This window comes from Pecten maximus, chromosome 17 (assembly GCF_902652985.1).
Source record: "Pecten maximus chromosome 17, xPecMax1.1, whole genome shotgun sequence".
NCBI classification, from domain to species: Eukaryota; Metazoa; Mollusca; class Bivalvia; order Pectinida; family Pectinidae; genus Pecten; species Pecten maximus.
In genome coordinates this window covers 4,936,410-4,951,141 of record NC_047031.1, presented here as the reverse complement: position 1 = coordinate 4,951,141, position 14,732 = coordinate 4,936,410, and the positions used below count along the sequence as shown (strand labels likewise).

General features: G+C 39.8%; 1 protein-coding gene across 1 annotated transcript in view; it reads left to right on the top strand.

Annotated features, from left to right (window-relative positions):
• Positions 1-14,732, top strand: part of LOC117315427 — a 60,217-nt gene that overhangs the window by 34,825 nt on the left and 10,660 nt on the right. The window contains 5 exon segments of the mRNA XM_033869612.1: positions 6,816-8,569; positions 8,571-11,083; positions 12,607-12,792; positions 13,217-13,293; positions 13,763-13,940. Of these exon segments, the coding sequence (XP_033725503.1) occupies positions 6,816-8,569; positions 8,571-11,083; positions 12,607-12,792; positions 13,217-13,293; positions 13,763-13,940 (4,708 nt within the window).

The window sequence follows — 14,732 nt, the reverse complement described above, 5'->3', positions numbered from 1 at the left end:
TGATCGCTAATGACCTGACATTTAAGGGAAAATTTAGTGAAGTTAAGTGTCTTTATATTGAGAATGATTATTCGTCCCTTCCAAGCTAAATGTCACCTTGTTTTTCGTTATAATAAAAGCGTAATTAAAGAAAAATTTTGTGCAGTTAAGATTTTGAAATCAAAATTGTTATAAAAAATTTTCCTGAAAGTATGGTTTGACACTTTTTTATGAACAATTCATGTCAAAATATTGACAAAAACCATTTTTTTTCTTGGCAATTGAAAATATAAACAGGAAGCTTATTATGGAAATTCATTTTTCGTCGTAATGAACTGAAAGCTGGATATAATCTCCGACATGATCTGAATTCTAGCCATCCTTTACAGTCTCGATCAGTGGCAGAATAATTACGTTGATATTTTTGCATTTAATTACTGTAATATATAGTATCAAGCTTTTTGTACGTATTATAGGCATGCATGGCTACATGTTCAAATTTCTCAACTGGGAGATAACATTACGGTCTTCATTTGTACAAATTAACATGTATATATTCAGATTAAACTGCACACAACGGAAAGTTAATTCGTGAATAAATATCTGCTTTCATTTAAATTCAATCATGAACAAAACATTTTCTCACATAAGACTTTGAGCCTTTAATGGATATTTTTTATAATTGTTATGGGTGATATCAAACATGCCCTGTTGCCATGGTTTTGAGTCAGAATGTTGCTATCAGTTTTTCAGGCCCCAACGTTACAATCATTGAAAAAATGTAAACTTTTTTTTTTGTTTTTTTGTCCAAAATAAACTGACCACAGTTAGATCATTTGTAGGTTTTCTGTTATAGATTTTTTAGCTCACCTGGTCCGAAGGACCAAGGTGAGCTTATGCCATACCGTTGCGTCCATCGTCCGTCGTCCGTCGTCCGTCCGTCTGTCGTCCGTCCGTCCGTCAACAATTGACTTCTTCTTCATAACCACACATCAGAATTTGACCAAATTTGGTCAGAAGTATCCCTATGGGTAGGGGACTCAGAATTGTACAAATGATGGGGCTGACCCCCTGGGGGCCTCTGAGGCGGGGCCAAAAGGGGTCATTTTTGCGCTATTGATATAAACGACTTCTTTTCTGAAACCAAGCAATGGCTATCACTCATATTTGCCTGGTAGCATCACTATGGAGTGGGGATTCAAAATTGTACAAATGATGGGGCTGACCCCCCAGGGGCCTGAGGGGCGGGGCCAAATGTGGTCAATCTGGCTATATTGATATAAATGACTTCTTCTCTGAAACCAAGCAATGGATATCGCTCATATTTGCCTGGTAGCATCATTATGGGGTGGGGATTCGAAATTGTACAAATGATGGGGCTGACCCCCCAGGGGCCTGAGGGGTGGGGCCGAATGTGGTCAATTTGGCTATATTGATATAAACGACTTCTTCTCTGTAACCGAGCAATGCCTGTCACTCATATTTGCCTGGTAGCATCACTATGGGGTTGGGATTTAAATTGTACAAATGATGGGACTGACCCCCCAGGGGCCTGAGGGGCGGGGCCAAATGTGGTAAATCTGGCTATATTCATATAATTGACTTCTTCTCTGGAACCAAACAATGGATATTCTCATATTTTACTGGTAGCATCACCTTGGGGTAGGAATTTGAAATTGTACAAATGACGGGGCTGACCCCCTGGGGTCTAAGGGACGGGGCCAAAAGGGGTCAGTTTTACAGAATTGATATAAACGACTACTGCTCTGAAACTAAGCAATGGATATCACTCATATTTACCTGGTAGCATCCCTATGGAGTGGGGATTCAAAATTGTACAAATGGTGGGGCTGACCCCCAAGGGGTCTGAGGGCGGCGGGGCCAAAAGGGGTCAATTTGGCTCTCTTAATATAAACGACTTCTTCTCTGAAACCAAGCAATGGATATCGCTCATATTTGCCTGGTAGCATCACTATGGGGTGGGGATTAAAAATTGTACAAATGATGGAGCTGACCCCCTGGGGGCCTGAGGGGCGGGGCCAAATGTGGTCAGTTGGGCTATATTGATATTAGCAACTTCTTCTCTGAAACCAAGCAATGGATATTGCTCATATTTGCCTGGTAGCATCACTATTGGGTGGGCATTCAAAATTGTACAAATGGTGAGGCTGACCCCCTGGGGTCTGAGGGACGGGCCAAAAGGGGTCAGTTTTACAGAATTGATATAAACGACTACTGCTCTGAAACTAAGCAATGGATATCACTCATATTTACCTGGTAGCATCCCTATGGAGTGGGGATTCAAAATTGTACAAATGGTGGGACTGACCCCCAAGGGGTCTGAGGGCGGCGGGGCCAAAAGGGGTCAATTTGGCTATCTTAATATAAACGACTTCTTCTCTGAAACCAAGCAATGGATATCGCTCATATTTGCCTGGTAGCATCACTATGGGGTGGGGATTAAAAATTGTACAAATGATGGAGCTGACCCCTTGGGGGCCTGAGGGGCGGGGCCAAATGTGGTCAGTTGGGCTATATTGATATTAGCAACTTCTTCTCTGAAACCAAGCAATGGATATTGCTCATATTTGCCTGGTAGCATCACTATTGGGTGGGCATTCAAAATTGTACAAATGGTGAGGCTGACCCCCTGGGGGCCTGAGGGGCGGGGCCAAGAGGGGTCAATTTGGCTGAATTGATATGAACAACTTCTTCTCTGGAACCAAACAAGAGATATCGCTCATATTTGCCTGGTAGTATCTTTTTGGGTAGGGATTCAAAATTTTATAAAGGAAGGAACTGACCCCCCACTCCCCCCGGGGTGCAGAAGGCGGGGCCAAAGGGGTCAATTGGTTTAAACAACTTAATTTCTGAAACTAAACAATAGATATCACTCACATTTGTGTGGTAGCATCCCTATGGGGTTGTGCCAAAAGTTAGTTTTATTTCATGGATTAATGCATTTTTTGACATCAAATCCTCACGTACCCATATAAAATGCCTATGATATATAGACATAGCAATACCAGTGACAAATACACTTAATCATCATTCTTGTTTCATATCTCATGAAATCCAGGTGAGCGATACAGGCCCTCTGGGCCTCTTGTTAAACTTTGGGAGTGTGAAGTTCAGAGTTTGGCCGATTCAAATTCTTCGCTGAACTGTATTTAGATTAAGATGATCATTTATCAGCATTGATTTCTAAAGCTTTTAACACGTACTGAAATCATTACTAAAAATTTCGGAAATAATGATATCTCGGGGGATACCTGTGATAGATCTAAAAATAAATTCCATAAATAATCAAAATGTTTGTGATGTGAATATCGATTTATAGACTATTATTAACCAAGCTATCATTTTTCTAAAAGCCTGTCTGCTCATTCATAAATAACTTCACTTTTTAAAATCTTAAGTGGTATGACATGCATATTCCGTATTTATCCTACTATAAGCCCATGTCTGGTAATAAGCCCATGTCTGGCTATAAGCCCATGTCTTTTGTCGGTTGCAGTTGATGAAAAATATGCTACCGTAATTACCTGTGTGGTGCCCGCACCATTAGATTGCCTGCACAAGCCAAAATATGGTTTTATAACTTAAGGTGTACAGATGGCGGACTCTGGTGTATTGTCTGCGGGTTAATTGCTAATTAGCTGCTACATAGTTTAATAAAAATTCTCACGAACAGGGGAATCCCCTGTGGTATGTGTTTTGACCTCACAGTTGACCTATATTGCCTTAACACACAAAGATTCCATTTCTCACATAACTGATCATGAGTGAGTGAGTATGAGAATGTATGTTAAAATTACTTGCAAATTTTGACTCTGACAGTATAAGTATTTTTTTGCTCTGCAAATAAAATCTTGTGACATCATTCAGTTGTTGTGATGTCATAAGTTACTGATGACATCACAATAGTGTTATTACATGCATGTCGTACAACATTTATGACAGAGCCATATTATACAGTAGATCAGGCTAGTAATGTGATAATTGTTTTCATGCCAATGTATTATATTGGCTTATAGCCGATCTCATTATTAGGCCGATACAAGATGTAAACACTGTGCGGACAACCTTGTGTATCACTGCACAGCCAGGTATTTTTGGATTCACAGAAAAAAGGAAGTTCTTTAGAAAGTTGGCAGTCTGACAGAGAATGTGGTGTAGAAGCTGTGTATGTGGTACTCTGTGAATCACCGCTTCCTCTGTAACCAGCCTGCCCTACACAAGGTGTATTGTATTCTGTAGAGTTATCCTACACAGACTTATTAGCATCTGTATACATAATTCTGTTTTGTGTTTAAATAGTGGTGAAATTTGACTTCATGATACAGAGGGAATATTAAGTACTTGTGTGCTGAAATCTGTACTTTCTGTGTGGTGCTTACAGATCGAGCAATTGTGTGCTATTCAAATCATACTGAAACTTAACTGGTTTCTGTGGTGTTGGAAATGGTGTGCTGCCATCTATGTATTTAAATGGTGCTGAAAGTTAACTGGTTTCTGTGGTGGATATATCGTGCTGAAAGTTTTCTGTGTATTTAAATGGTGCTAAAACTTAACTGGTTTCTGTGCTGGATATATCGTGCTGAAAGTTAACTGGTTTCTGTGTATTTAAATGGTGCTAAAACTTAACTGGTTTCTATGCTGGATATATTGTGCTGAAAGTTAACTGGTTTCTGTGTATTTAAATGGTGCTGAAACTTAACTGGTTTCTGTGCTGGATATATTGTGCTGAAACTGAACTGGTTTCTGTGAATTTAAATGTTGCTCTCATCTCTGGTTAAATGACTGTTCATATAAACATTTTAATATAATATATTCCAGTGTGTTTGCAATATATTTTAAGTGGTAGTGTTCAGCCAGAGAATTTAATTCTCTACTTATGTGTCTTACCAGTGATGGTGCTAAAACTGAAGAATTATAAAAATCTTCAATTCATCATTATAAAGTGACTTCTTCATACCATTCAATTTGGTGATGAAACTGAAGAATTATAAATATCTTCAATTCAATTCATCATTATAAAGTGCCTTTCGTACCATTCAATTTGAAGCATTTAAAACGTTTTGTACGTAACAAAAACTCTTCAGAATATATTTAATTTTGTGTTTGGAACCGTGTGAGAGGACTGGTATGGTTATTAGCTGGCCTTGTGGAAGGGCCCAGAATGGAATTTGACATAGATAGCCCCGGATCATTTTTTTCCCCCTGTAGTGAATCCAAGATGGTCATATTATATAATTTTCTGGGTTATTACATCAATATAATGACCTCTGATGAGGTCCACACAGATACTATACAACCCCTGGAGTGAGGTACATACTGAGATTGGTGGACCCCTCCAGAGACTTCATGACGAGCCTGTCTGGAGAGGTAGTTTACTACTGTGAAGTGGATAGCTAATGGAACATGTACAAATGTAGAGAAAATGGAGAAAATTTGGATGCTTCTCTGACGTGTGTTGTCCATATTTCTTAAAAAGTGGGATGATAAGTGTTGTTTATTTTAAATGAAGAAGTGTGGAAGATTTGAAGTTACAGATTTCTCAGTTTTATTGGAAGAATTTTTGATCATGGAAACCAAGCTATTACGAGGACTACAGTACTAGCTGGAGAATGGCCTGAACATTGTGTGAAGGATATAAATAGATTTATAACATACTAATAATGATATAAGATTTTGCGAGAATTTTGTGCACTGTGGGATTTTAATTTCTCATATTTTCCACAACCTCAGCTTGACACGTCCTCTAGCTTTATAGTAAAGATGAGATACGCAAGAGGTTTACCATTGGTTAGTATCATACTAAGATGGAGATTTCATATAACCACGGTCTCCATTCTAGCTAAGTATCGTAGTCTGCTTCAATGAAACTTATATTTGTATGATAAATTATAAGCAGAATCAAAACATTCTCAGGAATCAGTTTCTAAAAATAGCCACTTGATGTAAAATTAGTTCATTTGTCAATATGCACTCCTCAATAATGTATAGAGAAAACTGACTTGACTGACACCTGACTTGACTGACAACTGACACCTGACTTGACTGACACCTGACTTGACTGACACCTGACTTGACTGACACCTGACTTTAATGACATCCTTTAATATACAGTAAAACCTGACTTTACTGACACCTGACTTTAATGACATCCTTTAATATACAGTAAAACCTGACTTTACTGACACCTGACTTTAATGACATCATGTAATATACAGTAAAACCTGACTTTACCGACCTCTGACTTCAAAGCACATGACCATATTCACCAGAATGTTGTCATACTCAAGTGCCATATCCGATATTGACCTAACCAACATATATATACTCATATCCAACATACAGCGTCGGTAAAGTCAGGTTTCACTGTATCTGACACATTGACTCAGTCCTGTACAGTGTAGGTAATGTCAGGTTTCACTGTATCCGACACATTGACTCAGTCCCATACAGTGTCGGTAAAGTCTGGTTTCACTGTATCTGACACATTGACTCTGTCCCATACTGTGTCGGTAAAGTCAGGTTCACTTTATAATGAGTACTTTAAACTGTATTATATTTCAATGAATTTTATAAAATACAAGTTTCAAATAAGATTTTATTTTTGTATGTCATACATCATGAATTTATTTCACAAAAATTGATTCCAAAAATATTTTTACTTTGCATGCAGACATGTAATTATATTTTAGAATGCAAAAAATGGGATCTGAAGGTCCATGTTAATTGTCTGTCTACATAGAATGTTTATGAAACTTGGATGTTTATCTTCTAATGGAGTTTCCCTGAATTAACTGTTCCCTTTCTTTATTTTCCAGACCCTCAATAGGGGACCAGTTGTCATAGGAACAAGGGATGTGATAACAGGAAATGATGTCATCAACAACCGACCAATTGAATTCAATTCCACACGGAATATGGATCAGTTCTTCAACTGTGATAACAAAACAACAAACTTCGACCCACAGAATCTGGCAAAAGGGACCGAGGATAAAACTCAGACGTCCCGAGGTAAAAATACATCAAAAGGCAAAACAACGTGGCAAGAACTCTCCCCAAAGAAGGAGAGAAAGTCACTTTTGTCCGGGGAGAGTAGCGGCAGTGGGAGTTCCTCCACGGCCAGTAGCCCGACAAAATCATGGAAAAGTTCGGAAAAGGGAACAAACCAAAATCAGATGTTGACATGGCGTGATGTTTCTCCAACGAAGTCGGACCGTGGAATAGTGTCATCATCGTCTGACTCGCAGTACAGTCCGAAGCGAGAGCCTGGGCGTCTATCGTCCTCCTCCGACTCACAGTATAGTCCACGACGCGATCACACACGCCAGTTGTCATCATCTTCCGATTCACAGTATAGTCCAAGACGGGACAAATTGTCGTCATCGTCATCTGATTCACAATACAGTCCAAAACGTAGACCCAACAGAGGTCAACGAGGGCATTTACGAAGTCCTGAACATGCTTGTTCACGACATAGGGCTGGGACAGTGAATCAGAACGAGGCTTATAAGATTCATGATAGCCCTGAACATGGACATGACAGGTTTTCTCCCCCATCTCCATCAAAGGGTTTGCCTGCTGCCGGGACAATGGACGACGCGGCCAGTAATGACTATTTTTATGATGAGGATTTTACGGTGCAATTCGATACAAACCTTCGTGAGTCGTCCCCTGGAGTGAACTGTTCATGTGTGGACCATGATCTTATGATTGGGTTTCCTCATGTGGTCACAGGAAGCTATCTGAGCTTCGGGGGTGAGGCAAAGGGATCAAATATTCTTGATAGGAATTCAACAGAGCTTTTTTGTCCGGATGAGTCAGAATTATCATACAGTCATAACTCGGCGATGGATGTATCGACAAGCGAACGTGAGATGATGTGTTCTAGTGACATGCTCGATTTCAGTGACAATCCTTTATTTACGCCGTCTCCGACAGGGGACCTTCATGGAGTAGGGAACCTTCACGGAACGGGAGAACAGATGACAGACAGTCTTGACAAAGTCACTGTCAAGTGTCAGTTTCCTGTTCTTGGCCTGACCCCGGAACAGTACCAAGGTCAAGGTCAAAATCAAATGGAAATGTCATCCAGTCGTACCTCTAGTGAAAATAATTTCTGTCTCAACTGCTGCCCAAGGAAAGACGAGTACCACCTCTCTTTTGTGGGATCACAAGGCAGTAAGGGGTCTGGATCTGACCTTGAAAACTCATTGACCTCTTTAGAATCAGGTCAAGGTCATTATAGTCAACAACAAGTAAGTGTGTGTTCTACAGATGGGGAGGAATGCTCGGACAGTTTTCATTTCTGTTATTCAGGAAGTGGGCCCCATGGGGGTCATGGTAAAGGAAAAGTGTTGGGTTCACGGGGCCAGAAACTTCCTTCTTTAGGAGGTATACAGGAAACGTCAATGGAACATTCTGCGTCTAGCGAAGACTCTGTTAACATTTCTCCAAAACTTACCCCGACCTCAAAACAGGATCTTAAACTTTTTAGTTCTGGGACCCTGCCTCGACATGTTGGTGGACGCGGATGTCAGATAACTTCTCCAAAAAAAGCGATTTCAGGCCTTGACTGGTGGACATTCCCCATCAAGGTCAACGCTACCTCTCGGAGGTCGACAAAGGTCAAAGAAGGTCACATCATGGAGACAGGTAAAGAGTTTACGACGGTTAGGTAAGTTGGAAAGTGTGTTGGATCCGTCACGGAGTACTAGTATGCCTGATCTGTGTATCCATCAAGCTTGGCAATCATTATCGTCACAGGACATACAGCGATTAGCCGAGAGCTTTCATAACAAACGCCACTCGGCATATCTGTTGGACTTGTACCAAAGAGCAAAGGACCAATCGAACCCTGTGTCTCCTGAAACTATGGCAAATATTGAGCAGATTCTGTTCCAACATCCGCTATGTCAGCCTCACCATCACCATGGTGACCACCCACATCACAATAATAACTGCAGTGAAATGACGCGTGAGGACTCGTATAGTGATCACACCCTTACGAATAGTCACGCCCAGTTCCTGTCGGCAGGTGTTACCACGACAACACATTCCAATCCTGGCCCTGCTCCTTCACCACAGCCTCATCCCCTTCAGTATTCCACCCGTAAACGCATCCTTGATTGGCTGGAAAAGGAGAAGTTTGACGCTACTAACAAATCAAAGGGGTCGCAAACCGAGGTCACTAAGTGCACAAAAGAAACAGTTGTCTCCCCTACTACAATCACTCTCTGGTGCGGAACTAAAAATTTCAGCTCCCAGTTCCCACCAAGTATGAAAGACTGTGCCATACAGACTACTGTTACTGAGGATGTTAAACCTAAAAAGCCAAGCATGCATGATTCGTCGCAACAGACCACACCAATTTCAGAAAAAAATTCAGTGTTGTCAATGTTACCAGAAAGTTTTACTGAACTAAATGAAATTTTGCCAAAATTTGAGCCTCCCGATGGCAAGAAATCTAAGGGGGTAATACCTCGGTCTAAAAGTGCTGACAGTGCGCGAAAGAAGTCAACTATGACAGTTGGAGTTTGTGAGAAGAACACTTTTTACTCCCATAAATCTCTGCCAGATCTGAGCTTTCTTTCTGCCACTGTTTTTGCGACTGATTCTGAGATGTCGCTCTTTGACCCCCTTCCCTTAAATCTCCCTTTACCAGTATTCTCTGACAGTGAGGAATATGCAAAAACTCAGGAATATATCCGCAATAAGGCTGCCTACCACTCGCACTACGGGAAACAGGAGACATTGTCTGGTGCTAACTACAAAAGGTCGCGGTCTGCGCCCCCACGTAATCCCATCAACGCAAATCTTTCTCGGAATTGTGCAGAGTCGGGTTCAAGTAGCAGTGGGTTCAGTACGAGTTCAACATCATCGGGGATAGATCCAGGGTACAGTGAGCCGCGATCGTTCACCAGCGGCAGTCCGTCTAACGACATAGAGCGCCTTCTGTTCTACCCGCCACATATTGAGATTTCCAGTTCCTCCAAATCCCCGTGCCATGTCTGCAAATCGGAGGATGGCTCGGATATCGCGCAGATTTCCACGGGCCCACCACCGCATCTCTTGACCAATCAGCTTCAAGGAACCAACAAAACCTTAATACGACCAACAGCAGAGAAACCAGAAGATAAAAAGATCCATAAATACACAAATGAGGTACATCCGGGGATGATAGACGTGCGACACCGACCAAAACAGCCAGTAAAACCCGTGGGAACCTCCACGGTAACGACCAACTCATCTCATCTGGAGCATCTCTATGTTTTGCAAGAAGAGCAGACACCAGTATCGTCACCTGAGCGAATGAGTCCTAGTCCGTACAGTAGCAGATTTGACCACACACTGCAGTGTTGCCATGACAACTGCACCTGCTATATCAGCCTGGAAAATGAACGTTTGGCAGAATGGCGACGAGACCAGCTCATTCTTCGTAGAAAACTAGACTACCAGATTCAGTTGTCAAGTGAATCCGGGTCATCATCAAGCTCGAGTCTAGTTCCAAACATTGACAAGAAACCTCTAAAGTCTTGTCTTCGTAAAAAGCAAGTCCTAAGGTCAAGATCAATGTCAGAACCATACCTTATACAGCAGATGGAAGGTCGGAGGCTACAAGGTCAAAAGGTCAATCGTCACTCGTATGCCTGTGAGGAAATTTACCTCCTTCAGGATGAGACTGGAGAATACTTCCTATGTGAGAACAAAGATGAGACAGAGGAGGAAGAAGTAGAGGATGGCGATGAGGATGAAGACGAGAAGGAGACAAGTGACCCAGTTATGTTTTATCTAGAAGATGACAGCGTAGGTAACTCTCAAACGGTACGCCGAAGACAGAAGAAACCAGTCGAGGAGAAAAAAGAAAGCTGCGATGATTCTTCTGACAAGGAACTCAGTGGAAAGCGTAAGAGTGTGAGCTTTGCCTCGGAAGTGTCCTTCCATGCTATTAGTCCACAGGATTCGCCCAAAAGGCGCGACACCCACAGCGATACCGACGACTCTGAGGACACCGAAGCGAAAGAGGAGACTGTCGATTGTGTTGCGAAGTGTACGGAACAAACATCACCAGAGACAACAGCAGTGCAAGGTAAGATACGATTGTAGTAAAGATAATTATATTTGTAGGTTTTCTTTTAATGGAAATAAACTTTAAATTAAGATAGATAATATGCCTGGCTGAGGATGCGATTTTGGTATCACATCGGTAAAAATTTTATGTAATTTTAAAATCATTTTCTGTTTGTACTGTGATTGCAAGTTGAAATGGAGTTCTTCTGGGCTGTCTCTGTGTTGTCTAATGCGGATACATTCTTTCCTGGAAATAAATTTTTCAGATTAAGTTTTGTGATATAAATATCAACAAGAACTAGTGTTCTTCTTATCATGATTAACTGATTTAATCAATGATTAATCGATCATGACTTCTTGTGATCGATCATGGTTTGACTATAACATGGAAATTTTCAAGATTTACAGCCAATTTCAACAATTAATAAACAATATTGCCGGTAACTTAAAATTCATGTAAAAATGCATTAAAACAACGTTTTAAAACATAGCTGGATATTTTGGTGTATGTTTTTGCAAATGTTTCTCTTTCTGTTCATGATCGATCAATAATTGGTCATCGATTGTTTAAAAAATGGTGTTGATTGATCATGAAATTTATAGTGGTTCCCAACACTCATTGGTACAGATAGCCTAGTATTCACACCAATTTCATTGTTTTTATCAGATAGATTTCATCTCCATCTGTCTTGAATGTACATGTACGTGCATATGTGTGTACATATATGTACCATAAGTATAGTCCGACCAGAATTACCTTTTGAACTTTGATTAGCATAATGATTACAGACCAGTCTAAAGTCATTTAGGGGAAATAAGTACTTTACATATATAATCATGTACAATGTATATCTGTTAGTTGTTTATAATGTAACAAAGCTCATCATCAGCTTCACCATTTGTATATATACTGGTCTAGATATATAAAACTGTTAACATGTAAACAGTTCATCACATAGTTACTTGAATATGTTAAAAAATAAATAATACAATCCTGTATTAAATTGTCAATATAAATTGTAACAAAAACGAATGGTCCAAAACAGCAGCCTCCTGGACACAGTAGTATTCCTAATCAATATGCTTTGTTAACACACCTGTGCACGAATGGAACTACCCACTTTGAATATTCCACGAAAAGGTCAACGCGACAGGTCATTCTGGTTTGACTATATGTATGTAACACCAAAGTTTGTCAGCGCTCTAGCGACTTCATTCCTTGAGGGATTTTGATCAAACTTCACAATGATAAAGAACCATGACATCTTGAACAACTTTGAATATCAAGGATTTGGGGTTAAGATCAAGGTCGCTGTTACTATTTTTAGCAGGGGCTGGTAGGGGACATGTATTGCTTTAGTAATACCCAGTATGTTTATTAGGTCAATCTTCAATAAACCTCCTAAGCATTAGATGTTACATTAGCATCATTAGATTTTAGTTGATTTTATGATAACAAAATTGCGACCGATATAAATTCTTGTCCCTGTGTGGTTGAAATTTAATTTCACAATTGTTATTCTGAACGCTTGATATTACCAGCTGGGACAACAGAATCAACACCTAAACCAATCAGTGCCCAGACGTTGGTGAGCAGTCTCGCTTCATCAGCAGACTCCGATTCCGCTCCACCTGCTGAATTCCTTCTGTCACCGCCCCAACCAGAGCCCCAGATATCTCCATTCAGCCATGCCCTCGCTCTCGGTCCCGAGACTGCGCGTCGCAGAGGTAAGACACGTACAACACATGGTAATGTTTTTTAAAGGTTATGGCTCTTTGTTTTACCTCAAAGACAAGAGAGTTTCAGTTTTGTTTTCTTGTTATATTGCTATTTCAATTGCCTTTCGCTATAGTAAAGATAAATGTTTACATATCATAAGATGTAGGGCAATGGACTTAAGTTTCAAATCATCTGTCTTTTTACATCGTATCAATATATTTTTGTCATTTTACATTGTATCGATATAATTTTGTCATTTTACATTGTATCAATATAATTTTGTCATTTTACATCGTATCAATATAATTTTGTCTTTATGTATAATTGATAAATTTTGTCTATTCACATCATATCAATATAATTTTGTCATTTTACATTGTATCAATATATTTTGTCTATTTGTATTATTGATATAATTTCGTCTATTTACAGTGATGCTTCATGAAGTATCCCAGGCCGCCGAATCCTTAGTCAGACATTTCGCTAAAGCAATGAATCCTTTCGACAAGGTGATTTTTATGTCCTGGTTTATATATAGACAGGAAAGCCCACAATTTGTTGTGAAATCTGTTATTAGATAGGGAAACCTAAAAGTATGTGTTATAATGCTCTATATATAGAAAGGGAAATCCTTTGATGTCATGAATCTATATTTAGATATATGGTGGCCTGCAAGTGCTGTCATGTTACAGACAGGGAAACCCTGCCATTTTTTGTGAACTCTATTATCAGATACAGAAACCTTAAAGTATGTGTCATCATGTTCTATAAATAGAAAGGGAAATCCTTAAATTTGATGACATAATCTATATTTAGATGTCATCATGTTCTATAAATAGAAAGGGAAATCCTTAAATTTGATGACATAATCTATATTTAGATGTCATCATGTTCTATAAATAGAAAGGGAAATCCTTAAATTTGATGTCATAATCTATATTAAGAAAGAAAGACCTAAAATTGTTGTCTTATGTTTAGTTGCGACTAGGGAGTACGGCAGACAGCCCTGAGGTGGGAGATCTTGTATTATCCACGCTGTGTTCCGTCTTGACTCGTGTTGTCAGTGACGGGATGAAACCCTACCTGGCTGGGGTCCAAGTCTTTGGCCGTGTCCAGGTGACGGTGTGGAAGGTAGCCGAGGGGTCTGGTGAACAAGGTGATCATTAACAGTAATTTTACCATCAATAAATAAACCCTAGTGGCTGAAAAATTATTTGATAAATCTTCAGTTAACAAATGTTTTTGGAAAATGTAAAACAGGTCATTATGTCTAATTTTCATGATTTTATTTCTTGAAAATAGCAAGATACAGGATATTGTTGCAAACTTTGTACTACAGTATCCTCGGGTGAAGGAGACTCAATTTTGTATAAATGTTGTGTCTGAGCCTCTGGAGTCTGAGAGGCAAAACCACAACATTTATACAAAAGTGAGATATAGCAAATTCTTCCAGTAGAAATGACTGGATTTTATCCAAACTTTAAAGCATGAAGAGGTCAGGTGCAATTTTGTGTATCTTACCCTGGGGGTAGAGGGGTTGGGCTAAAAACTAGTCAGAATTGGTTATTAAAGATGAATGCTTGTCAACCTAATTTCCTTTGAATAGTTTTTGAAACCAGACTGGTAGATATTTGAAAGAAAATGTTGACTTCCATTTATGACATACTGAATAGCAGATTCCAATCAGGAAATGGTTTGACCATGATTACTGAAGTGTCCATCAGGGCAATGGGCCTCTTGTTTCTTAAAATTACCCTTTCCATTTCTGCAAACAAGCTTGATACACAAGTACAGTACATATCATTACAACACTAGTCATGTGACCTATATTTTCCACTTCATTCGTTTGTTATGTAGCGGGACTGGACTGGGTTGATCATCGGTGACCAGGTAGCTCATTTGGTAGAGCATCCGGCTAGTGTTCGGAGGTCCCGGGTTTGAACCCCGG